This window comes from Equus asinus, chromosome 16, assembly GCF_041296235.1.
Source record: "Equus asinus isolate D_3611 breed Donkey chromosome 16, EquAss-T2T_v2, whole genome shotgun sequence".
Taxonomy (NCBI): domain Eukaryota; kingdom Metazoa; phylum Chordata; class Mammalia; order Perissodactyla; family Equidae; genus Equus; species Equus asinus.
Window position 1 is genome coordinate 5,599,676 of NC_091805.1, and position 25,673 is coordinate 5,625,348.

Below are 25,673 nucleotides of genomic sequence, written 5' to 3' on the forward strand. Positions count from 1 at the left end.
TTTAGATTCTTACACTTGACCATGAATTGATGTTTAAATTTTCAGAAATGATACACAGTAACCCAAACGTTGAGTTATTTCTGGATGATGACGTAGTGCTTGATTTTTATTTTCTCTTTATGCTCATTTTTTCAGGTTTTCCTACCATTGACATTTTCTGTTTACTGTTTTAAAGTTATTTAAAACTTTTTAAAAAGGGAAAAATCACAGGGAGCTTGGCTTATGGCATTTTTATTGCAATTTTGCGCAGCATTAGAAATTTCAAAGAATTAGTTAAAACTGGAAAAGCACAGCGCATTCACCTTGGCAAAGGGAGAAAACAGACCTCATTGAGATTTTAGCCATTCATGCACAACTTTGAGTAAAGAACGCTTGCCTACCCAAAACGCATTATTTTATCGACACGATGCCAGTGTTGCACGGGGAGTAAGGACTCTGCGCAAACACGCGCCCCAGCTCTGGGGCGCCCGCGGGGGCCTTGCTCGCCCTAACAGAGAGCGCTCAAGTCAGTCATGGAACAGCCATTGGTGCAGCACACCGTCTGCAGGTCTCGTCTTGACATCAGCAAATGCTTCTTGGACGCCCAAAGCTCCTCGGCGGACGGCTGTCCACCCTGAAGACCTTCCTCCCCGGAGGACTCCGCCTTGGGAAGGTTTTGCGCAGGGCTGTCCTCAGAGACCCCACGGTCACTTGGCAGCTGGAAGTAGTTGTCCCACTCAGCTGTATGGAAGAGAGAAAACAATCCTTAGAGGGCTCTGACGAAAGCGGCAAGCAAGTTCTGTTTTGGGGGAAATGCACTGGATTTCTGAAAGGAAATTCAACACTACACGTGATTCTTTTTTAAATGTCGGTCTGGAGGGGAGATCAGACATTTAGGGGAGAACTCAGTCATCCCCACGCTCCTCGTTTCACGGAGGAGGCAGCTTGAGTGCAGAGAGGAAGACTAACCAGCTAGTGAGTAGCAGAGTCAGGGCTTGACTTCTGTCCTGCTGGCTACCTCTGCTGATGACCAGCAGCTTCCAAAGGGATTAGTTACATGCCATAAACAAAAACACACAAACAAAAATCAACCCTGTGCTGTGCCCTGCAAAGCTGTTCGGTAAGGAGGGAAGTGAGGTCTAAACCTCTTTGTCTGAAAGCGAAGAGTGGGCCCCACTGTTTTCACCAGTGTGGTTCCCAAAGTGCGCCCAGAAGTCTCTCTCACTTGAACTCCGTTCAGACTCACTTATCAGCTCCTGAGCTCACTGGCAGTACCAGGAAAACTTAGATGAGTGAATGCTGATTGCTAAACTAGTTACTGATCAACTAAATAATGTATGGGAAAATACTCTGAAAACCCGTGAAGGGTTAAACACTATTATGATGCCAGTGATGTCAAAAAAACATTAGCCTTATACTGACATCCATTCCACTGCCCCACGTGTTTCAAAGACACTCTGAATGTATTTTTTTCTAGTGTATTTGGTTTGCTCATCCAGAGATTGATAAATTGTGGGAAGTCTGGTGAAGTATGCTTACTCTCTTAAGATTGAAACCCCTTATTATTTCTGTTAACATCTAGTAACCATGAACTATGAACTTCTCAATATTAAAGTGGGAGTGGTAAGTTTGTAATTTTTTGAGACATTAGCCCAGCAACATATGAAAACTGTGGGTCATTTTCCAAATTCTTTTTGTTTCCCAAAGTCATTTTAAACCAAATTGAAACCTTTACAATCATGTTTTTCTTTTTCACCTTTTTATTATAAAACATAACAAACACAATCAGTTATTAAAATAGAATCTTAAATAAATCCTACCTTACACTTTAATATAGGATTGGTGGAAAGAATTCCAGTCAAACTTCTGAATTAGTTGAATTGAAAAATGAAGAAATGCAGTGAAGTCAGTTCCCTCACTATTTCTGAAACACATTAGGTTCATTCTCACCTCCAAAATTCCCATCAGACAATTCCTACTGCTAGAATTCCCACCGTCTTCATCCCACTGCCCATAACCCCTCAAATCCTATGCTTCCTTTAGGGTCTCTGTCAAATACCACCACCTCTACAAGGCTGTCATTTCTTACAACATTCACCATTGTCTTTTCCCCACCTGACATGCAGTATAGAATAAGCAAAAGACTTTGGCTCTTGAAGCCAGAAAGACCTGGTTTGCTTGCTAGCCATACTGCTTAGTAGCTGGGTGAGCACTTTTGTCCTTGATAAAATGATAAATGGCAGTCATATTACCTACTCTGCAGGATCCTTTTTGGAAGGCTGGATGCAATGTTGCACATGAAACTGCCTGACGCTTAGTAAGCGCTTAGTAAAAGTTAGATTCCTTCCTTTCATCCTTATTTAGCACCTGCCTGAATTCTAACTTACTGTATTCTGTAATTATCCACATGTGAAAATCTTGCTACCCCAACATGCCCCTTAGAATCCCGTGCTTCTCTCTGTCCCCAAGAGCACCGGCCACAGATGCTGAGCTCATCAAAGTCATGATGCAGTCAAATGATTTCAAGCTGGAGACTAAAGAAAACTAGGTCCTTATTTTTTGAAAGGTAGCAAGCTCACCTCTTTCCAAAACCAAATTCAGTTAATTTTGATAATTAACCCCCTAAATTGATATAGAAGAGGGTTAGCAGTAATTAGAAAAACGGTCACTAAAACAAGCCTAAAATAAAACAGATGAAGGCGTCACATGAGTTAATGCTACCTTGCTGAACTTGAGGGGTCCCCTCCAGCTGCCTTCTCCACCTGGCGCTGGCACAGATGTAGATGACCGTTCTTACGTACTCCAGCCCACAGAGCTTCCTGGACTCTTCACTCCTCACTTCTGAGACAGCGAGCAGGACAGAGAATAGAAATAAGGTGAAAATGGCACCCTTCATTTTGTGGAGGACTGAGTGAAACTCTGATGCAGTGAAGATTGCCAAGTCAAGTTTTGAAGTTACCCTCACACTCTTGTCCAATTTATACTAACTTTCCTGACATTTTATTGGTCAGAGCCTCGTTTTAACAATATTTGCTAAGCACATAGGTTACACCGTGAAGTTTTGCTAGTGAGCTTTTATGATGATTGCTAGTTATTGAGTCCCTTCTGGACACCATCTCTTACCATTAGCTGCGTCCATGAGACAACAAACAGAACGCTGTCTTGGAAAACATCAGGAAAACACATTGACTTTGGAAGTAGCCAAGTATGAGTTTCAATGTCAGCCTTGCCACTTACTGGGAGACGCAGGGCAAGTTTTAAACTCTTTCAGTCTCAATAACCATATCTCTAGAATGAGAAAGCCTGTCTCATTAGGGTTTTGTGAGTGTTGAAAGCACCATCTATGTCAAAGCACTGAGAAAGCACACTTAAGAATTCAGGATCTCATCTTTTGGATTTGAATCTTGGTTTCTCACTTACCAGATCTAGAATCTTAATCAAGGTATTAACCTCCCCAAGAATCTTTCTTTGTAAAATGATACTGATGATAGTAACTACATCATAGAGCTAATGAGATAATGTGTTTCCTGCCTGGCAAAATAAAGAGTCAATAACTGTTAATTGCCTCCTTCCCTCACCATTGGGATGGATCAGAAAAGAGAACTTTCCTGTAGAAGTCAAGAGAATTCCTCTGACTAGAATCTTCCTTGTTATCCTTCACCCTATGACTTATGTATGTCTTTATCAATGCACATTTTTCTAATAGAAAATTGAATCCATAACCCCCAAAGAGCTAAAGAATATACTTGCTCTTCTGCTAAACCTTCTGAAAGCACCAGTTCTTGCATAGCTCTTACCTAAACCGAGAATGTGGGAGTTTGACTCACTTTTTAGCAATTGAACAAATAATTATTTAGTTGATTCTGTTGATTCTTTGTCTGTAATCTCTGGTTGAAAAAATATCACTTTAGCCCTGTAATCAAGATCATATCACCCATATTTCTTGTGACATCGCTGTTCTGTAGGGAAGCTGGGAACCAGAACATGATAATCTATGCACTGACTGAAACCGTTTATGACTCTGAAAAATAGACCTATTACCTCAAAGAATTGTTACTTTCTCCATTCCTCTGGCTGCAGTGTGGAGAATGGATTAAGGGGGACAAGATTTGAGGCTGGAGAAACAGAGAAAGGCTTTGGCAATAATTTAGATGAGACGTGACGGTGGCCTAAACTAAGGTCAAAGTAGAGAATTGGGGCAAATGAGTATTCAAAAAGTAGGAGGCTTGGGACTTAGGACTTCATCAGGGCTCGTGTTAGTTTAGGATGCAGGTGAGAGGCCAGTAAGACCTGAGCTCAGCCTGTGACCAAAAGGAGACAAGCTAATCATCCAGGTCAGCTACCCAGATGAGAAAGCTAATGTCAACACTGAAAGCTCTCACTGTAGACCTCCAATTGGGGGCCCCTATTTCCCCTATTTGTGAATTGAGAGAGGTGGACTGAATTAATTCCGGGCTCCTTTGAAGTAAAATTCTAAGTCTTGCTATAATTGTCTGATTCTGTTACTCCCACCTCTAAAACTTTCAGTGGCTCAGTATTACATGGAGAATAAAATCTGAACAGCTTCACATTTAAGACTGTCCACCCAGGCCCCCAAATATCCTCAAGGTCCAGCCAGAGAGGATAACCAAAGCGAAAAGGAATCTCTCCATCTTGTGACCAAGAAGAGTTTGTTGTTTGTACCTCTAACAGGAGCACTTGATCCTTTCTGTTTGGAGGTTGACGTGACTTTTGCTCCTCATCTAGTCTGCAACTCAGTTTACTATCTGTGTGGCTTTGAACTCGTAATTGTCTTCTCTGAGTTTTGGTTTCCTCACCTATGAGGAGATAATGTGCATTTTATATTTTTGTGAAGATGGAATGAGTTAACATAAGTAAAGCACCTAGCATAATATATGATGCCTAATAAATAATAAATTAACAATGTCATATGCAAGACATTGAAAGATGTAATCTTTGGTAGCAACCAGCTGCTAGAGATGGCTTTTAATGTATAACTCTCAATCTCCAGACTACCCATAAATTTGCGCTGCTCTAGACTTTTTCTTTCCTTCCTTTACTCTTTCTTTCCTTCTTCCTTCCTTTCCTCTTTCTACAAATAAGTTCTGAAAAGCCAGCACCTTAGACGACTGTTTCTTAAAGTGTTTTCTCGGGATATGAGTCTTTGAAGATGGTCTTTGGAAAAACGTATCCCATAGTAATAGTCCCTTTCTTGGAGATTAATAATGCATATTAATATAGTAAAGGCTCACAAGACTTATAGTCAGGAAACTTCTTTAACTTTGTTTCATTCAATGTTTCCCAAATTTATTTACCCTGGAAACTCTTTCACATGAAATTGATTAATATCTGGGATAGTCATGAATTCTACAGTAGACATATTTCTAGCTCTCCTCCTTCCAGGCTCATGGTAGAGTTATACTTCTCAGCTCTTTAAAGTTGGACATGGCCATGTGACATATTTTGGCAAATAAAATGTGAATGAAAGTGACACCTGTTGCTTCTACTTGGCATTTAAAGATTGGTGCATGATCCCCCACTTCTCCCTTGCCCTGGTCACCAACAACCTTCCTGACAATGGAACCAGGTCTCTGAGTCAGACCAATATGGAGTAGGGCTGCCTGCTGACCTGTAATGAACATGTAATGTGAATGAGAAATAAATCCTTATCATGTAAAGCCACTGAGATTTGGCAATTATTGGCTGTAGCAACACAACCTGACTTATCCTGACTAGTATAATTATCTTAAAGTTATTTATATCTTACAGATGTAGAGAATGTTTGTTTGATCCAAGATTTTAGATCAAAGCAAAGATCTGTTATTTAGCCTTAATGATTGAAATTAACTACTATATGCTCAATATGATTGATTACATGAAAGCCTACAATTAACATGGACCAAAATTCCAAATTAACAACTAGACAATGGATTCAGTAAACATATCTCTCATTTATATTCTGCTTATCAAGGAACTATGGCCACAAGAACGCCTAATGATGGTGTTTGGGCAGGTTGGTATAAGAGTTGTAAGTAATGTCTGTAGCGTCAGACTTGGGAAACCAGATCTCAGTTCTGCCATTTAATGTCTATGTGACCTTAGGAAATACTTAACGTTTCTGAATCTTAGTTTCTTCAGTTGTAAAATGGAGATAATAATATTGACTTCATTGGGTAGTTGTCAGGATTAAGTTATACAGAGTGCTGATCAGAGTCTCCAGCACAAAAGGAACTTTCAGCAGATTGATCATTGATAGTAATAATAATGATTCTAATTCTACCAAATATTACACTGCACCAAGTGGCCTTGGTGTTAGAATGTTAAGTTTCAGTATTGCCACTCTAGTTTCTAGCTAAGAGAGCTTGAGAAAGTAATTTAACCTGTAATCCGATTTTCTAATTTGTAACATGGAAAAATATCAGGAGATCAAATGAGGTAATGTTAATTACAACACTGATAAATTATAAAGCATACTACATATAGTTATTTTGTGATAATGATGATGATGAGATCACTATATAAGTTTGTTAGCAAATACTAATTTATTTTTATTATTTTCTAACATAGAGTTGGTACTGCTCATCCTTGGCTAATATTCATACTTACTGATTCTAGAGAGTGTTTTCATCATACAGCACCACTATTCATCCAGCTATTCCTGGGAATCATTCATAACTCCTCATTCTCCCTCACTCCTCATTGACTAAAACCTCCCCCACATACACACATCCATTAAAGCACTAAGTCTCCTCTCTTCTACCTTCTAAATTTCTCTGTGATCCACTCACTCCATCTCCTCTGCAAGATCTCAACTTTTATTTACATTACTGCAGTGGCTTCTCAATTGGCCCTCTATCTCTCATCAATTCATTTTCCACAGTGTTGCCAGGATGATCTTTCTAAAAGATGTGCTTATTTTATTATCCACCTTGAAACTCTTCAATGGTTTCCCATTTTCTTCAAGAAAAAGTCCAAATTCCCTTAACATGACCTTTCATGATCTGGCCTCCGTCTACTTGAACAGGTTTTAGTTACCCTCAAACTCTAAATGGTCCAGCGACATCAAACACCTCAGTTTTTTGGAAGTCCATGTTCTCTCTCTGCAGTGCTGTTTTCCTCACCTGACACTCCTTTTCCTCCTCTCTTTAAAACTGGTTAAATTCTACTCTGCAAATATGTGTAGAATATTTGATATTTCAATATTGAATGTTGAAATACCACTCATCTAGATAACTTTTTGCCTAATTTTATGGATAAAACCTTCTTACCACTCATTTTACTGATTTTTGAAATGCTCTGTCAGTAAGAACTAAAACGAGCAGCTAAAAAATTTTTTAAATAATCTTAGAAAACAATAATTGATATTTAAAGCTTTATTTTGTATGGACAGAGAAGCCAGTTTGTTATTATGTTTTTGCTGTCATTTTGGGCTTTTAGAAATTGATAAAAACTCAATAAGTGATTGAAATATGTGTAATAATTTAGAAAATTCAATAAAATTATTATCAGTGAGAAATTATGTAAGCTCCTGAAAATATCCTGGGATCCTTTGTTCTTCCTTGTATGACGACACCACATCTTTTAATAGTTGACTTATTCAAAGAAAATGCAGACGTGGCGATAGTATATTTTTCATGAGTTGTTCTGGATGCTGCATAAGTGTCTCATTAATTTAGAAAAAGCAGTGCTCGTGTTTATAAGATTCATAACCATGTTTTATTATGTGTTCCAACTTAATGGACATGTCTGCTTTCTATTTAACCCAGGAATTAGTTTCATGTAAACTGTTAGCCTTTTAGTTTTATTACCAACTGAATCTGCCAACCTCAGCAAATGAAGGCTGATACCCTAGTAAATGTTCTATGCGTCTGAGGGTGGATTTGAACATCATACTAAATCCTGAACAAACAAGACGCAAAGCCCAGATGTACGAAGGATCAAACGAGGTCATCAACACAGCCTGTATCTCCTGCAGGCGGGGGGCCTTGGCAAGGACCAGCCAGTTGCACGAACAAAGGGGTTCTCAGACCAAGAAGTGGGGATGTGGTCTGGGACCATCAGGAGAACTGACATTTTTGAGCACCTACTTGGTGCATCTTGCTAAGTGCTTTACGTTGGAGGTACATTGGGCCCCTAAACAGCCAGTGGGAACGCACCCCCACAAAGCAGCAGCAATACTGACCTCGAGAAAGTGATCATGGGTTTGTTTTTGATTTTTATCTTGAGCAGGAAACTTGATTTTTTGCTGTTATAGTACAAAGAAAGCTGTGACCTGTGGAGCAACTTTCAATGCTGATTTTATGTTCTACGTGTTTTCCACAGTTAAAATATTTTACCGTCTGTGAAGCTTTGTTAGGATAGTGAGGAAATCATACTTAAAATATTAGATCATGTTATAATATGGGGCAAGCATGAAACCATCATTTCTTCCATTAATTTGATAATCCATTCATTCAACAAAGATTTGTTGTAATAACTCCTCTGTGGCGGGACTGTTCTAGGTGTTGGAGATACAGTGGTGAGCAAAACAGATAGTGTTACCCTCAAGAAGCCTACAGTCTAGGAGAGAAGGAAGACACTAAGTGAAAGATCACACAAATATTTAGCACAGCAGGTAGGAATCTCAATTCAGAAACTCAGGTGTCCCAGAAATATATTTTTTATAACTCAGTTTCTAACTCCAAGTCTTCATTCCACCCAGGTGGCACAAACAAACAACATACACAAACGTCAACGTCAGTCTCTCTCAGAGTTGGTTTCTTCCCTTTCCCAGGATGTAATTCTAGCATCTTACCAGCATCCAGCATCTACTGTGTGCCAAGGCCTTTCTATCGTCAAAGAGTTTCTTCCTGCTGGGTCATTTATCTTCCTCAGCTGCCTGGCTTTTTCAGTTCCAGTGCTTCTTTCTGCTTCCACACATCACTCATTACATGGAGAATGGCTTTTTGAGGTTGACTGTGGTCTCTCCTAGGTCTTCCCACTTCCTGAACAATGCTATTTAGAAGCAGGACATAGGTCCATCCAGACAATGGAATATTATTTAGCAATAAAAAGGAATGAGCTAAAAAGCCAAGAACAGACACAAAAGAACCTTAAATTCATTTTCTAAGTGGAAGAAGCCAATCTGAAAAGGCTACATACTGCATGATTCCGATGCATGATGACATTTTGAAAAAGGCAAATCTACTGAGAGTAAAAGATCAATGGTTATTGGATGGGGGAGGGGAGGAATGAAGAGGCAGAACACAGATGATTTTCAGGGCAGTAAAGGCACTCTGCATAGTACTGTACTGATGCATACACGTCATTATACATTTGTCCAGACACATAGAACGTACATCACTGAGAATGAACCCGAACATGATCTAGGGACTCTGGGCAATTATGATGTGTGAGTGTAGGTTCATCAGTTGTAACAAGCGATGTTGATAATGGAGAGGCTATGCATTTGTAGGGGCAAGGAGTATCTGGGAAATCTCTATATTTCCCTTTCAATCTTGTTATAAACCTAAAACTGCTCTACAAAAATAAAGTCTTTAAAAATTTTTTTAATTTTACAGTAAAGAGAGATTACTAGTGAGAATCCAAAGCCAGTGTAGAAAGTCAGCAAAATAATTCCTTCTGTAATTCCCAGGTGAGAGATCCTAAAGTAAAAGTGTGATGCTAATCTAAAGTCTGGGTGAGTCTACAAGATACGGAGTGGGGGGTGGGGAATGGAACAGGCTCAGTGCTTCAGGACCAGTTGATCAAGATCCAAGAAGAGTGAAACAGCAGTATTTCTCATTTAGGCTTGATGGACAATGGGAGTCGAATACGTGAAAATTTTTTAAAGATCAAAATTACATAATAAAAAGACACTTTTCTTTCAATTAAATCAAGCTTTTATTTTGTTACACAGTGTTATAGAAAGTCCAACCTTTCAGAAAGACAAGGAGAAGAATCACAATGACTCATACCAGGAGGAAATTTATGATCCTATATAACCTGATAACCTGACCAAGCTCTCAGTCCAGCTAAAAACTGCCTTGCCTTTGTTTAAAGGATGGTTCCAAAGAAATGGAGATTGTGAAGAAATGGATACTCGTAAAGGAAGTTCCCACTGTAACACTGATTCCATTCCCAGTTTTCACTATATGTATTTTATTTTCAGAGAGTTCAGTGGGTTTTAAATGCCTTATCCTCTCCTCTCCACTTAGAACGCTTTATACAACAGGGCATACTGTCCTCTGGCCTCAGTTAACAAAGTCCGGGATTTGTTCAAACAAACAGCATGGAACAGACTGAACTGGAGGAGCTGCTGCCCCTCTCTCCTCCTATTTCCACAAGCCGGCTCTAGAACCCTTCATAAAATAACATCCTGAGGCGAACTATAGATCAGGGACTTTCTGTTTTCTCTTTGGGCCCCCTTAAGTCTGGGCTTAAAACCCAGAGCAGATTCTGTGCCGCAGAGAAGGGTGCCTGATGTGTCCCCACCTAATTCTCACTGAATTGGGGGTCTGGTCCCTGCTGGTCAAAGAGTGCAATTCTGACACTGCTGTCATGTCTTGTGCTTATTGAATAGTCTAACAAAGGTCTACAGCTTCAGCTCTCAGAACTCAGAGGATAAACTTCTGATTCCAAGTTGGGTATGAGGACCCAACATTCTCGTAATACTAACACATGTAGGATTTATAAACCCTGGAAAACAGAGCTTGGAAGGCAGAAGATTTAAAAGCCTATGAAAGTTTGTTTTAATAATGATTTTGGCTTAAGTAAATCTAATAATTTCAAAGCTTTGCTTCTAAAGGAATAATTATTTTCTAACCTATTTGGACATTTTGTAAGTACATATATATGTACTTATATGTTGTTGGAACATGACTTTTAAGAAATAGAGTAGGAAAAGATATTCCTACTCTATTCTAAGAAAATCCCAACAAAGCTCTTACAATTAGATTAGATCACAAACTAATCACATAGCTCTGAAGTAAAAGTTTATTAACTTTATATTAAATTTAAATGGAAGTTATATATCAAATATTGTTTTCTAAAATAAAAACCCCAGCTTACTGCAAATTGGACTATGAATGTTAAACACTGTTCCTTTTTCTTTAAACAACAACAAAAGATATGGGTAATGATGAATTATCCTGGTTGGTGTGACTTGGGTCCAAGCAAAGTATCTATTATGTCTCCCTGCAAAGAAAAAGCCACACAATTACAATGCAATAAAATACAAATTAAGAGTGACAGTAGTCTTTAAAACTCCATCTAAAAGCTATAAGTTAGTGATACACATATAAAGGGCATCCAATAAGATTGTAAAAAGGAAACAAACCAAGGTGAGTTTAAATAGCAACAGTTACTTCCTAGCATAAACCTGCTCTTTCCTATGAAAGAGTCTCTTAGTGAAGTTTCATAAACAATTTTATAAGGATTCAGCAAAGGGACAATGTTGACAGCTCCTGTTTAGCCTTAATGCCTAAAGCTCAGTTTTCTTATCTGTAAAATAACTTAATCTTAATGCTGTCTTAAGCCCTTTCCTGATCTGTAGGACTTGATTTAGACAGAGTAGAATGGCTGACCTTCTGTGTGGATTTTGTATCTCGTTATTAAATGAAGCGCAAGATGAAAGGGGTAAAATGATCATGTGTAAGAAGATGAAACCAAAGATGTGAGGTGAGTTTTTAAGAAAGATACAGTGAAAAGATGGAAATTGGAAGCAGAAGACTGGAGTTTTCTCTGTCACACAGTAAAGGTGATCTTGAAAAAATTACTGACATCTGGGAATCTTAGTTTCCCTGAATGTCTAATGGAAAGAGTAACATCCACCTCTAACGATTGTTTGAAGAATTGAATGAGCTGACGTATGTGACAGTGGGTTATAAACTCTGAAGAGTGAGAAACACCTTGGGCAACATTGTGGAAGTCAGCTCCTGTCTTTCAGCCTCTGTGATACCCTCTCTGGCACTTCCCCATCCTTCAAGCCCTGATATACCAAATCATGTTGCCACCTTGCTTCTCAAAACCATCTCTCTAGAGTGCAGTCTCTTACTAGGGCAATTGTAACAGATCACTACTGTATTTGTTCACTGTTGTATTATGAGGGCCTAAAACAGACCCTGTCATATAGCGCATACTAGTAAATATTTGTTGAATGAATGAATAGTCTATTGTTTCTGCTTTCAGTGTCTCTCAGCATTAATTTATTACATGTATTACAGATTTATGTTTCTAAAACCCCATTTTGAAGACTTCACTTATCTTTTTATTTATCCTCTAATTTGAAAAAAAAAGTAAACACCTAAAGCACAGAGAAAAGGATGGCAAACAGTTGTATACTGAAACATAAGAGTAGAAATAGCATCCAGCAGTGATTCTCTACAGGCTGCCGCCAGAAGGGGAGTTGCTTTGCGCGATGCCCCACTGAAACTGGCTTCTGCCAAGTGCTAAAACTATAATTATGTTCAGTGCAAGAGTTAGACCCCAGCAACCGGCCCTCATCGTGCCAGGAGAGGAGCTGGTACTCAACAAACAATAAATGCCAAAGCGGTGGTAAATCCTGTCAACAGCTAGCTACATCACAAAGTTGTCAGTGCAAGGCTTGAGCCCCAGGCCCCTGTTCATGTCAGGCATCGGGCTGACGTTACTCCTAACAACAAACCCTGAGTTGGTAGGACAGGGCTGGAGCCAGTGTTCTGCCATGTCACATCACAATAATATTCTGGTCCTTGATCACTTCAGGGAGGGGCCAGAGATTCAGAAATCATGTCACTTAAACCTCCACAGTCTAAAGACCAAAGTCCTTCTGCTGTGCAAGGCCACAGAGGGTGATGGGCAATGCGGAAACGAGGGGGTGTCATGTTCCTAAAACGGCTGTTGAGCATTTCTTCATGGGTTATTTGCCAAATTACCCTTAAAATAGCAATTTAAACATAAGAAACAGAAAAAATTGAAAAGCTATCTTAAAAATAATAAGCATCTATGATACTGATTTTCTTGTTAAAGTTTTACGACAGAGCTTTGATATTTGAAGATCAGAGTAAGGGAATAGGATCACGCTAAACCAACAGAAACAAATGCCTATTTCAGGAACACTGGAAAATATCTAAGAATATTATTATTTCCTACAAAAGTCTTTGAGTATTTGCAGGAAACTTCTTCAGCTATATTCAACAGCTATTAAGTTCCATATACTAGGCACAATTTTAAGTTCTCCCATATAACATTTATGATTATTATACTCAACAACATTATTATTCTCATTTTACAGATAAAGAACGTGAGGCTCATGGCCGGCCCAGTGGCACAGTGGTTAAGTGTGCACGTTCCGTTTTGGTGGCCCGGGGTTCGCCAGTTCATATCCCGGGTGTGGAACTATGCATCGCTTGTCAAGCCATTCTGTGGTAGGCGTCCCATGTATAAAGTAGAGGAAGATGGGCACAGACGTTAGCTCAGGGCCAGTCTTCCTCAGCAAAAAGAGGAGGACTGGCAGCAGATGTTAGCTCAGGGCTAATCTTCCTCCAAAAAAAAAAAAAAATTTGAAGCTCAAAGAAAATAAGATTAGTAGGTACCACACCCAGGAGGTGGCAACTCTGGGAACTTATATTCTTTCTACTGCACCACACTTAAAGTAGTGAAGAAATCTAAATCCCTTGCATGACACAAAATTACAACTGAATAAAATCATAAAACGACATAAAATTTTGCCTGTTGTCTTACCCGACCAGAATCCAAAGCAGTAGGCATATTTCTTAGTTCATACACAGCAACCTGCCCATCACTGTCTCCCACTAGAAGGCAATCTGTTTGTTTGGCAAATAGAACAGTTGTGAACTTGATTCCAGGATTAGCAACATTCACAATCAGAGGGTCCAAACTGTAACGAAATATTTTATTTGTAAATTCAGTTGTTGTTAATATGTTATTTTTATATACAGACTACGAAAAATCTGAGATATTTTTTGTGATTTCATGTAACAAAAAAACCCCCAAAACCTTCGTTTCCAAAATCAAAATAAGTGCTTATCACTCCTTAGTTGATCAAAATTTTCATTTCTTCAATGAATTAATCTCAACTAGATAAATTAAAGCAATTAATTAAAGCAATTCACAATTAAGACGTGAACTCCTAAGTTTCAACTCCTCTGATGGTTAAGTCTGTGTATTAACTTGTGGAGGATATGGTACCCAGCTATCTGGTCAAACACCAGTCTATGTGTTGCTGTAAAGGTATTTTTTTAAGATGTGATTAACACTTAAATCAGTAGAATCTGAATAAAGCAGATTACCCTCCGTAATGTGGGTAGGTCTCATCCAATTTGTTGAAGGCCTTGAGAGAAAAGACTGAGTTCCCTGACGTGGAATAGAATAGGGCCTCCAGATCACCTTCCGACTTGAGACTGCAACATGGACCCTGAAGGAAAGCTGAGCTCGCCAGCCTGCCCTGCAGACTTGGGACTCGCCAGACCCCACAGTCACGTGAGAAAATTCCTTAAAATAAATCTCTTTCTATCTCTTAATTGGTTCTGTTTCTCTGGAGAATTCTGACTAGTACAACTCCTAAGTAATAAATGTCTTTTAACAGAGGGATGTTTTGATCCAAATGAATCTCTAGAATGTAAAAAACTATTTTGAACAAGAACTTTTCCTGCTCGTGGTCATCCGAAGCAATCTACCGATGCCCTTAAAAAAACAACAGTAGCGGTGACTTGCATACTTCTTCTGAAGAAATGTCCTGAGAGCCCACAGTTTTACCAGAAAAATTAAAATCACAAGTGGGATCATTTAAGTAGCCTCTTCATATGTTAGTTACCTCATACTCAAAAATAAATTGCTTTGTGACGTAATCCTTAATTTTTGGTTCAAACTGTTTTCTAGAACAAGCCATGACAAAATTTTAACTTACTAAATTATTAAATTCTAGGAAAAAATTTTGCCATTAAGAATAAATCCACTGGGGTTGGCCCCGTCCGTGGCTGAGTGGTTAAGCTCCGCTTCGGCGGCCCAGGGTTTTGCTGGTTCGGGTCCCGGGCACAGACATGGCACTGCTCGTCAGGCCATGATGAGGCGGCGTCCCACACAGCACAACCAGAGGCACTCACAACTAGAATATACAACTATATACTGGGGGCTTGGGGAGAAGGAAAAAAAAAGAAGATTGGCAACAACTGTTGTTAGCTGAGGTGCCAATCTTTAAAAAAGAAAAGAAGAAATCCATCAAATTTTACCTCATTTATTTTAAACAAGAAGGTATTTCCCTACTTCTGCTAATAACTAGCATAAAGATCTACCATATTTTCCAGTTGAAGAAGTAGAATCATTAAACACTTTACTTCAGCATTGTATAAACTTCCATATTAAAAAGGACAGATGGGTCTGGATGACACTCTAAGAACTTTGGTGTAATATCTTAAATCAAAAATTTTAACTAAATGCGTGCCCCTTGAAATATGTCTTGAAACGAGGTAAGAGAATAAATAAATACTGTAAAAAGTAATTATTTTGTTTCTTTTCTTATCATATTGTAGAAAATCTTTAGTTAAGGACAGTTAGCTGCCCCTCCACACTCTTCTACAGACCAGGCAATGAGAGAGAATTCAAGGGAGTTACGACATCCCACACCAGCTTGGGAAAGTTTGAGGAGACCAGTGAGGTAACCTATTTTCATTCGAATATTTTTAAAACCATATATGGTATAAGTTAACATTAATATAGCATCCTGGCATATGAATAAAGGGCTCTCACAGTATAAACTATTACTTCTTTTAAAGTAACTACAGTTCTCTCTAACCCATGTCAAAACTATCAAGATGAACTGCTTCTAGTAGAAATATCCCCAAGAAAATTATTAACACTTACGTGCTGATGTAGAGGTCCCAAATCTCCACTCTGCTCTCGTTTGCAGCTGCAAATATATAGGATGATTTCGGAGACCAGGCAACATCATAAACAACATAAGTAGTTGGATAAAAACTCAAAAATGGCTTGAGAGTCTCCTGTTGCCATATAGCAACACCCCAGTCTGCAGAGCAGCTTAAGAACACGTCATGACAAAATGGGTTCCATGCTATTCTATACACTGGACCCTGGAATTGGAAAAATAAATTAAAATACATAGGCAAATAGTACTTAACATCTTATAAACTTGACTAACGAATTAAAAATGCTAAGATTTCTAGAAGACTTACGCACCATGTATGATTGTGTGGGTATTATTTTAGCCGAAAATAAGTTCATAAATTGAATCTTCCCTAAATTATGCCATATAGGAACATAAGAATATAGTTGCTACAATACTCACTAAATATTATACATATTATACTCATTTACTTTAAAAAATATAAGGAGTATTAAGAAAAAAACAGAAATGAGGAGAAAATGAAGAAAACTTAGACGGAACAATCATAAAAGATATCGAGAATAGGTATACGCCAGAGATAACTTTACTTTGGGGTCGGCATGTTATTGTAACCAAATTCTTTTAGAAACAAATAAAAATTGTGATTTCTGTAACTTGCAAGAAGAAATCAAGGATAACAAGAAGCCAAATAAAATGGCCCACACACTACTGGTGGTTTATATACAAGAAAGCACTTAATTCAACTTAGTATTTTTAACTCTGAAGTGGTAAATTTATTACATGTTAAAAATACTTTGCATGATGGTACTACTTTTTCAGAAATATTACAAGATAAGATTTCCATACCTACTATAATTAAACTAACCTTATGTCCTCTGTAGGTATCCAGGTATTGTTCGTTATATGAACAAGAACATTTGTGAATATGACCTTCTTCAGTGCCAGCCAAATAAATATTTGTGTCCTATAACACAAAAAATAAAAATGCATATATTAGGGGCCGGCTCCGTGGCCGAGTGGTTAAGTTCACGCACTCCGCTGCAGGGGCCCAGGGTTCGGATTCTGGACGCAGACATGGCACCGCTTGTCAGGCCACGTTGAGGTGGCGTCCCACATCCCACAACTAGAAGGACCTGCAACTAAGATATACAGCTGTGTACAGGGGGAGTTTGGGGAGATAAAGCAGAAAAAAAAAAAAAGATTGGCAACAGTTATTAGCCCAGGTGACAATCTTAAAAAAAAAATGCATATATTAATAAATGTGCTAAATAGATTAGAGCATTCCACGTCTGTTAAAATCAATTCAAGAACCAAAACTAGAAATATTATCTTGAAGATAGCTGTCTGCGGTCTTTTCCTTTCTATCACGATTTGACAGTAATTAATCTACCTGAAGGGCTACTGTGCAAATAAATTACAGATTTGTTCTTTACTGGAATAGAGGGTAGAACTTAGTGTCCTGTCTAGAAATTACATGAACAAACATTGGCTTAAAAAGAGGAAGAAACTTGCTAGCATTTAGAACTACCTGACAATGCAACTGGCAGTCCAGAGAAACGTAAGTGTTCTTTCATCAGAACAAAGAGAAGACGGATGAGTTAACATAGCTATTGATGTATATAGTGCTGAAGAAACGATTCTTCGTTGGAATGAGAGATTGAACTGGACGGGGTCTCAGACATCTTTAACTTTAAATGTATGTACTAAATAGGGATTTTAAATGTATTTCCCGTGGTGAAGTGATAGTCAAAAAGTCTGAAGTCAGTGCTCTGTGCCCTGGCTCTGTAGAGTCAGCACCACCCGGGAGAGTCTTAGAGCTGGGAGTCTCGGGCCCTACCCCAGACCTGCTGGACCGGAATCTCCGTTTGAACAAGATTCCCAGTTAATTTACATGTACATTAAAACTTGAGACACACTGCTCTAGTGTATACCAGAACTTAAGAACACAACTACTAGATCATGGGGTATATGCAGTTTTCAATTACACCATGGAGTACGATTTTTTCATGAAGCACTATTACAATTTACATTCGGCAGTAAAAAAAAAAATCCCTTTGACTCACATTGTCTTCAACAGTTGGTTCCATCAGAAACCTTAAATTTTTCCATTCTATTAGGGGTAAAATTATACCTAATGGTTTTAAGTCCCATTTATGTGAATATTAACAAGGTTGAGCGCATTTTTATTTTTATTGGCCTTTTGTGTTTCCCCTTCTGTTCATGCCTCTTGACTATTTTACTAGTAATCTGTCTTTACATGTTCATTTGTGTAAAGTTATTTATATACTCTATTACATATGCTTTGTCTATTACATATGTTGCAGATATTTTCTCCCAGTGTATGGCTTATCTTTTTACTTTCTTTGGTGTCTTTTGGTAAACAGAATTTTATGTAGCTGGTATTATAATTTTTTTATATAGTTAGCATTTTTTTGTGCTTTATTTAAGAAATTTTTCCTACTTTGAGGTCATGGAGATATTCTCCTACCTATTCTTCTAAAAGTTTTTTTGTATATGACAGAGTAAGGATCTAATTTCATTTTTTTATATGGATAATGATGATCCCAACACCATTTATGAGCAGGTTACCTTTCTCTAGAGATCTTCAAGGTCACTGTCTAAAGTTGGGTTCCTCAGTATATAAACTCTGAGACTCTGAGATTTTCAAGCAAGACGTTTATTGGGGAGTTCTCTCAGGAACAAGCTCTTTGAGAGAAACAAGAATGGACAGAGATTTAAGCTGAACTATGATGCAGTTGCAACAGAGGGCTCAGCCCATCCTGCAAGAAGCTCTGAAGGTGAGCTAGCCCTTCAAAGTCCTGCCTCCAGGCAAGGAGGCCAGACGTGTTACATACACCTAAAAGACATTACAAGAAAAGAAACCTATAGACCAATACTCCTTACAAAGATGCAAAAATTCTAAACAAAATTTCGTATGTCAAATCCAACAGTATATTAAAAGGGTGAATCACGATAAAGTGGAGTTTATTCCAGGAACAAACATTAAGAAATCAATCAATGTAATTCACCACATTAACAAACTTAAAAAGAAAAACTATATAATCATCTCAATAGATGTAGAAAAAGTATTTGACAAAAACCCAACATCCATTCCTGATAAAAATTCTCAACAAATAATAATGTAATGAGACCACCTCAACCTGATTAATTGCATCTACCAAAAACCTCAGCTTACATCATACTTAATAGTAAAAGACTGCATGCTTTCTCAGGAAAAGATCAGGAACAAGATAGGGATGTCTATTTTCACCACTTTTATTCATTGTGCTGGAGGTTCTAATCAGCACAATTAGTCAAGAAAAAGAAATAAAATGTAACCAGATTAGAGAGGAAGAAGGAAAACTCTTTACTTAGAGATTGCATTACTTTGAATTTCTTATACCAAGCACATTTCTAGGATACCAGACTAGGGTTTCTCAACCCAGCACTACTGATATTTTGGGCCAGCTAATTCTTTGTCTAGGGGGAGAGGGAGGGTGGTGATTGTCTTGTGCATTGTAGGAGGTTTAGCAGCATCCCTGGCCTCTGCCCACTACATGCCAATAGCACTCCTTCACATGTTGCACCTCCTACAGCTGCAACAATCAAATATATCTTAAGACTTTGTGAAACATCCCCTGGTGGGAAAATACTCATACCCTGCCTGTCCACATTAAGAAACACTGTTCCTGGGGCTGGCCTGGTGGCGCAGCAGTTAAGTGTGCACGTTCTGCTTTGGTGGCCCCGGATTCGCCAGTTCAGATCCCGGGTGCAGACATGGCACCACCTGGCAAAGCCATGCTGTGGCAGGCATCCCACATATAAAGTAGAGGAAGATGGGCACAGATGTTAGCACAGGGCCAGTCTTCCTCAGCAAAAAGAGGAGGATTGGCAGCAGATTTTAGCTCAGGGCTAATCTTCCTCAAAAGAAAAAAAGAAAGAAAGAAACATTGTTCCAGAGTCAAGGTGAAAATTGCATTACAGGAATCTGAGAATGAAGGCAGTTAGAACATGACTGTAGCAGTAAAAATGAAACATAATAACAGCCTGAACTACATTAGCAGGAGTAAGCTCCGCCTGGAATACGTGGGACAGTAAGACCTAAATATCATTTGGATGATAGGGTAGAACAGAGCAGGAGCTCAAGTTCTGGCTTGTGTGATTAGGTGGATGACGGTGTCACTAAAGAGATGACCATATTACATATTATATATAACAGGAAACATATAGGATATATGTTCTTAGAAGTCTGTCACAGTGGCTGAATTTTCTGTTTCCAAAGAACCTCCAGATGAAAAGAATTAGGAAAAGTAGAACTTCATTAACCGTGCCTTGATTTGATTCTGGTCTTGAGAGGCATGAACTTAAGTGGCTTTCCTGATCCCAGAATCATGAGTCAGCACTCACCCTGAAATACAGGGGACTGGATCCTGGACCTGATTTCTGTCAGGGTGACATAGCAGCAGAACACCCAGGAAGGGCAAGGAGGGGCACTCAAGTCAAGCACACAGCTGTAAAGAGAATCTTTCCACAGTTCCTCAGAAATACAGACCTTTCCTCTAGAAAGCAGATAAAGCCACGGTACACCACTGGAATGTGCCATTCCACCTTGGTTTGGCAGCTGTATCTGTCCTTCTTTTTCTTGTTACTTAAGGCACAATATTTATTAACATGCTAACCTTTTGTCTGCTTTATATCTTAAAATACTTCAATTATTGGAAGTTGCTATATGCAATAGTAAATAACGGATTGAAATAATTTACCTTGGGGTGAAAAGCAAAGCACATTCCAGGAGCCTGTCGAGATATCAAAGCTTCACCTTTCTTTTCTTTTTCCCCTCCTTTTTTGTTGCTGCTGGCAGCAGTTCGCTTCAAACGCATCAAATCTTCATTTAAAGAAAAATTACATATCTTATTTACCACAGGAAAAAGTATTATAGTATAATGTGTGCCCCTTCTGCAAACAAGATTATGATTTCTGGATCTTTTGCATGTGATTAGGTTAAAATTAGCAAATACCAGAACTAGATGCTTAGAAAAACAACTACTGAGACCAGCTTTTTTTCTTATTTAGCCAAACTAAAATTTGTCACCGCTTACACATAGTTCACTAGGAATTTTTAATTCAGCACATAACAAAAGGAAGATAATTTGATATACAGAGAGAGATAGATTTTTTTTACCATGACAGTCCAGTCCTTTCCGTATAACCCATTTGGAGATTCTTCCATCCGCTGATATAGAAACTAGTATTTCTCTTTTATCGTCACCTGTTGTGCCTCGATCTTGCTCTATCCACTGTAGCTGCCATACAGGTCCCAAATGCTTCTGAGGGGATTCACTAAATAAGGGAAAAGCACTAAATATAAAAGCATTATGATAATTTTTTTAAAGACGGAGTATAAGTGACAAGGACAGTATCCTAGAGCACCATGACCTACTTATAGAATGATGCTTTTATTGTTCAAAACTGGACTTTTCTTTAAATAGTTTGAAAAACATGAAAAAAATAATCACTTTGCCACCTAATAGGCCCTGCTGTTTTTCTCATTTCTTACAAAAGGAAAATTCCCCTGCCTTTAATTCCATTAGCTGTCATAACAGGAATACAAGAGCAAATGTTTTCTTTCTTTCGAGAATCTACTTCTCTTACACTGTTCACTTACTTTTTCCTAGTTGAGTTGTGTAAATTTAGTTTATTTAGACACATTGAGTATAAGTATCTTCAACTCTATAAGGATTTTTCCCCTTAGCTTCAATAAAAAAGTTGTTTAAGCCTTGTTCAAGTAAACAATTAACTCACCCTTCGTCCTATATTTCAGGACTGCCCACTGGCTTGATTCTCTCTATGGCTGAGATTTAATTTTTTTTGAAGAATTAAAACCCCTCTCAGATTACTGACATTTCCTGTCAGACTAATCGGTTGCTCTGTCGTGGTACTGACTCCCTTGATTATTTTATGCAAACCTCCAAAGCAATAGTTCTGAATCTCCTAAACTCATAGATATCTTTGATTATTTGGTAAAAGTTACGGACCTTTTTCCTGGAAACAAGCACAAAAGCCCACGCTTGAAAACTATACAAATAATTTCAAAGCTAAGCTTAAGAACCCCTGCTTCAATGCCTATTTCCAGTTCTAGCTAAGTTTGTTCAAACACTAATATAAATATACCACCTCATTTTTCTCCAGTGGTATCTTGTCTATTACCAAAAAAAATCTAACATATTCAATATCTTTCACCTTTAACTTTTTTATTTCTCAGTATGACTCATTCATTTATTCATTCTTAATCAAACACTTACTGTAATCCTGTTACATGTCTGATATGATGTAATATACTGAGATACAAAGGTAAGTAAGACTTAATTTTTGACCTCAAGGAGCTTACAGCTTCCTCAGGAAGATAAATATGCAAACGATTTATATACAGCATGATAAGTGCTATGATAAAGGTTGTTGTAGGATGCACAAAAGAAAGGGATGGGAAGGTTTCCTGGAGGAGGTAGGAAATAAAGGGCAAAAACTCTAAGTTATAAGACTAATAAGTTCTCGAGATCTAATGTACAGCATGGTGATTATAGCTAATTACTGTATTGTATACTTGAAATTTGCTAAGAAAGTAGATCTTAAGTATTCTCACTACCAAAAAAAAAGGTAACTATGTGAGGTGATGGGTGTGTTAACTGATTTGATTGTGGTAATCATTTCACAGTGTATACATATATTAAATCATCACATTGTACATCTGTAAACAATCACATTGTATAATCTTAATATATACAATTTTTATTCATCGATTATAGCTCAATAAAGCTGGGGAAAAATTTTAAAATTTTTTTAAAAAAGAATAAGCATAAACTGTGAAGACAAAGGAAGTTTGTTGGTGAGGTATGCAGAGATGAAGGAGATATTAGGACAGAGCATTTCAGCTGGAGAGATGACATGAGGAATTATTAAATGTTTGAAAAATAATGGTATCACACTCAATAACAACATAAAAATTCATTCAAAGCTAAATAACATTAGACTAAATTTGTACTTCTCCCTAAAAAAGTACATCTTATATCTTGATCTGATTCTGCGGTTCTCACCTGCTATCCAGAACTGGAACGTTGCTGTTGCTCTGCACGTTATAAATTGCAATGGTGCCATTGTGATAGCCAACTGCTAAAAGGTTGGGTGATCCAATTGAAAAATCCACAGCAGTGACTCCATATGGACTCTGATAAATACGTTCTGGCCACTGAACAAAAACATAATTAAATTACATGTTAAACTTGGCTTTCTAGACCACAGAAAGGAAGGGTATGGCGGTGGCTGAAGACTAGTCTGGTGGCGGTAGGGATGTGAGAAGAGTCCATCCACATTCCGTTAGGCCTCTCTCACTAACTTCCAGTATAGAGGAGAACAAAACCTCGATTAGTCACTTCCTTTACTTTGACGGATCCTCAGAGCTCAACAGTTTTAAAAACTACAGCAGGGGCTTCTACAGTAATTATCACATTTTGGTAATCTTTCAACAGGATTTGTGTGATCATCATAAGTCTACCTTCTTAAAGAAACAAACGATAGGCTCCAAATAAATTATCCAACATTTAGTCCTGCCTTCCAGTGTCTGTTTCAGATGCTTGGATTATCTAGTCATTTTAAACAATGGATGGAAGAAGCTCTGAAACTCTCTGAGCTGCTCTTTTCTCCAACTCTGTCAAGAGTTTTATTGTTTTGCTTTGTTTTGTTTTAACATCTAACCTAAATCTTTTCTTGTTTCTAACAACCTATGCGGAAAAGAAGACAAGGATGACATAGGATGATGGATCCTACATCAATCCTTCCACATGTTTAAAATTGCTTATTCCTTTCTTTTATGCTTATAAACCCAGCTTCCTATAGACTGAGGCTATTTATAAAAACTCTAATCATTTTTATATGCTCTTCTCATCCTTTTCCAGTTTTCCACTTCACATTTCAGTTGTGAATTAAAACTAAATGTAGGCTGTAAAGTAGCAGATTGACTAGGGCTGTTTAGCAAAAAACATGACTGATTCTTACTCCTTCTCTTTGAAAAACTCATGGCAGTAAGATGGTCATATTAACCTATTAACCTATTTTATATCTTTTAAGGATAGTAGAAATCTATCTTACAATGTGATAAGGAGTTATTCATATATTAAGAAACAAGCCAGTATTTAATGAAACGTAATTTTCAAAGGATTTTCATTTGCGAATTCATTCTTCTTTATAATTAGCAGTGGTAACAATAATGGTTCAGCTCTGGATCATCAGATCTAACAGCACATAGTAGATGCTCAATAAACATTTATTGCGTGAATGTATAAATGCATTTACTTTATCCTATATCAACAAGAACAAAGTTTAATTGTTATGAATTTAAAGCAAAGAAAATAAAGTCTTGCTTGATAAAATTTTGTTGACTTTGTTAAATTATCACATGCTACCACCTACTTTATGAGAATTATATCAACATTTAATTTAAAAAATGAGTCTTATTCTTATTTGGGTTACCGTAGGATTCTTTATTGACCAGCAGCAAGCCAATCCTCTTTTTTGCTCTTTAAATCCAAAGTGCCCATAGCCAACAACCAAAAGGTCCTGAAAAACACAAAAATACATTGAAAATAAGAAAGGATGGCATAAAAATATTGGCAAATGTATAAAGATGCATTTTAAAGAACCATGTTAAAAATAGTAATGACATTTCAATTGAGAGAAAAAAATACCAGTGTGTCATCTATTTTCACTCTATACCTTCATCTTCCTAAGCAAAATCATAATAATCACGTTTTCAGACTGAAGAATAAGTACCTAAAAAGAACCAATTGCTGACAAGTTCTTTTACATATTGAGATCATCTTCCAAGATTGCATTACTACATTATAGTGTCTTATGGGGTTTTGAGAAGGACCCAATCATTTCAAATGAAAAGTGAATGGCCTTTAAGTTAAAGACAGTGCCATGGACTGAATTGTACCTCCTCCCCCAAAATTCATGTATTGAAGTCCTGATCCCCAATGAGATTATATTTGAAGACAGAGCTTTTAAGAGGTAATTCAGGTTAAATGAGTTCATAAGGGTGGGGTCCTAAGCCAATAGGATTGGTGGCCTTATAAAAAGAGGAAGAGACACCAGAGCTCTCTGTCTCCACCATGTGAGGACAGAGCAAGAAGGCAGCCGTCTGCAAGCCAGGAGGAGGGCCCTCCACAGGAACCCAAACAGCTGGCCCCTCGATCCCGGACTGCCCAGCCTCCGGAATTGTGGGAAAATAAACTTCTGTTGTTTAAGACACCCAGTATATGGTATTTTGTTATGGCAGCCTGAGCTGATTAATACAGCAGGTCAATTCAAGAAATGCTTACATAAATACATATCGACAAAAATTTAATGATTGACCAAACCCAACCTCTTCTTTGTAATCATAAGACCTTTATCAAAAACATATTATTGGGGCTAGCCCAGTGGCATAGTAGTTAAGTTCATGCGCTCTGCTTCGGTGGCACTGGTTCGAATCCCGAGTACTCACCTATGGAACACTCATCAAGTCACGCTGTGGCAGCATCCCACATACAAAATAGAGGAAGATTGCCACAGATGTTAGCTCAGCAACAATCTTCCTTAAGCAAAAAGAGGAAGATTGGCAAGAGATGTTAGCACAGGGCCAATCTTCCTCACCAAAAAGAAATATATATATATATATATATATATTATTATATTTTCTTGCCACCACCCTACTTTTAAGCCAACATCATCTCTCCACAATTCTCTCTGCCTTAAAACACTCTTTACCACTGCCATTTTTACTCTGATATTGACAACTCCTATTCATCTTGTCTAGACT

General features: G+C 37.9%; 2 protein-coding genes across 4 annotated transcripts in view; both read right to left on the reverse strand.

Moving 5' to 3' along the window:
* Positions 1-217: 217 nt before the first annotated feature.
* INSL5 (insulin like 5) lies at positions 218-3,016 on the reverse strand. The gene is made up of 2 exons (XM_014853045.3): positions 2,701-3,016; positions 218-720 (listed from the first exon to the last, which is right to left on the reverse strand). The coding sequence occupies exons 1-2, from the start codon at positions 2,873-2,875 to the stop codon at positions 488-490; spliced, it is 408 nt and encodes a 135-aa protein (XP_014708531.1). The 5' UTR covers positions 2,876-3,016; the 3' UTR covers positions 218-487.
* A 6,821-nt stretch (positions 3,017-9,837) lies between these two features.
* Positions 9,838-25,673, reverse strand: part of DNAI4 (dynein axonemal intermediate chain 4) — an 89,326-nt gene continuing 73,490 nt past the window's right edge. For 2 of the 3 annotated variants that reach the window (XM_014853029.3, XM_070486515.1), the window contains exons 10-17: positions 24,344-24,430; positions 22,912-23,063; positions 21,003-21,160; positions 20,584-20,705; positions 16,686-16,784; positions 15,820-16,046; positions 13,681-13,837; positions 9,838-11,154 (exon numbers count right to left, since the gene is read on the reverse strand). In XM_014853029.3, the coding sequence (XP_014708515.3) occupies positions 11,104-11,154; positions 13,681-13,837; positions 15,820-16,046; positions 16,686-16,784; positions 20,584-20,705; positions 21,003-21,160; positions 22,912-23,063; positions 24,344-24,430 (1,053 nt within the window). In that variant the 3' untranslated portion in view covers positions 9,838-11,103. Of the gene's footprint in view, positions 11,155-13,680; positions 13,838-15,819; positions 16,047-16,685; positions 16,785-20,583; positions 20,706-21,002; positions 21,179-22,911; positions 23,064-24,343; positions 24,431-25,673 lie in introns of all 3 variants that reach the window. The other variant, XM_070486514.1, reaches the window with a different exon arrangement.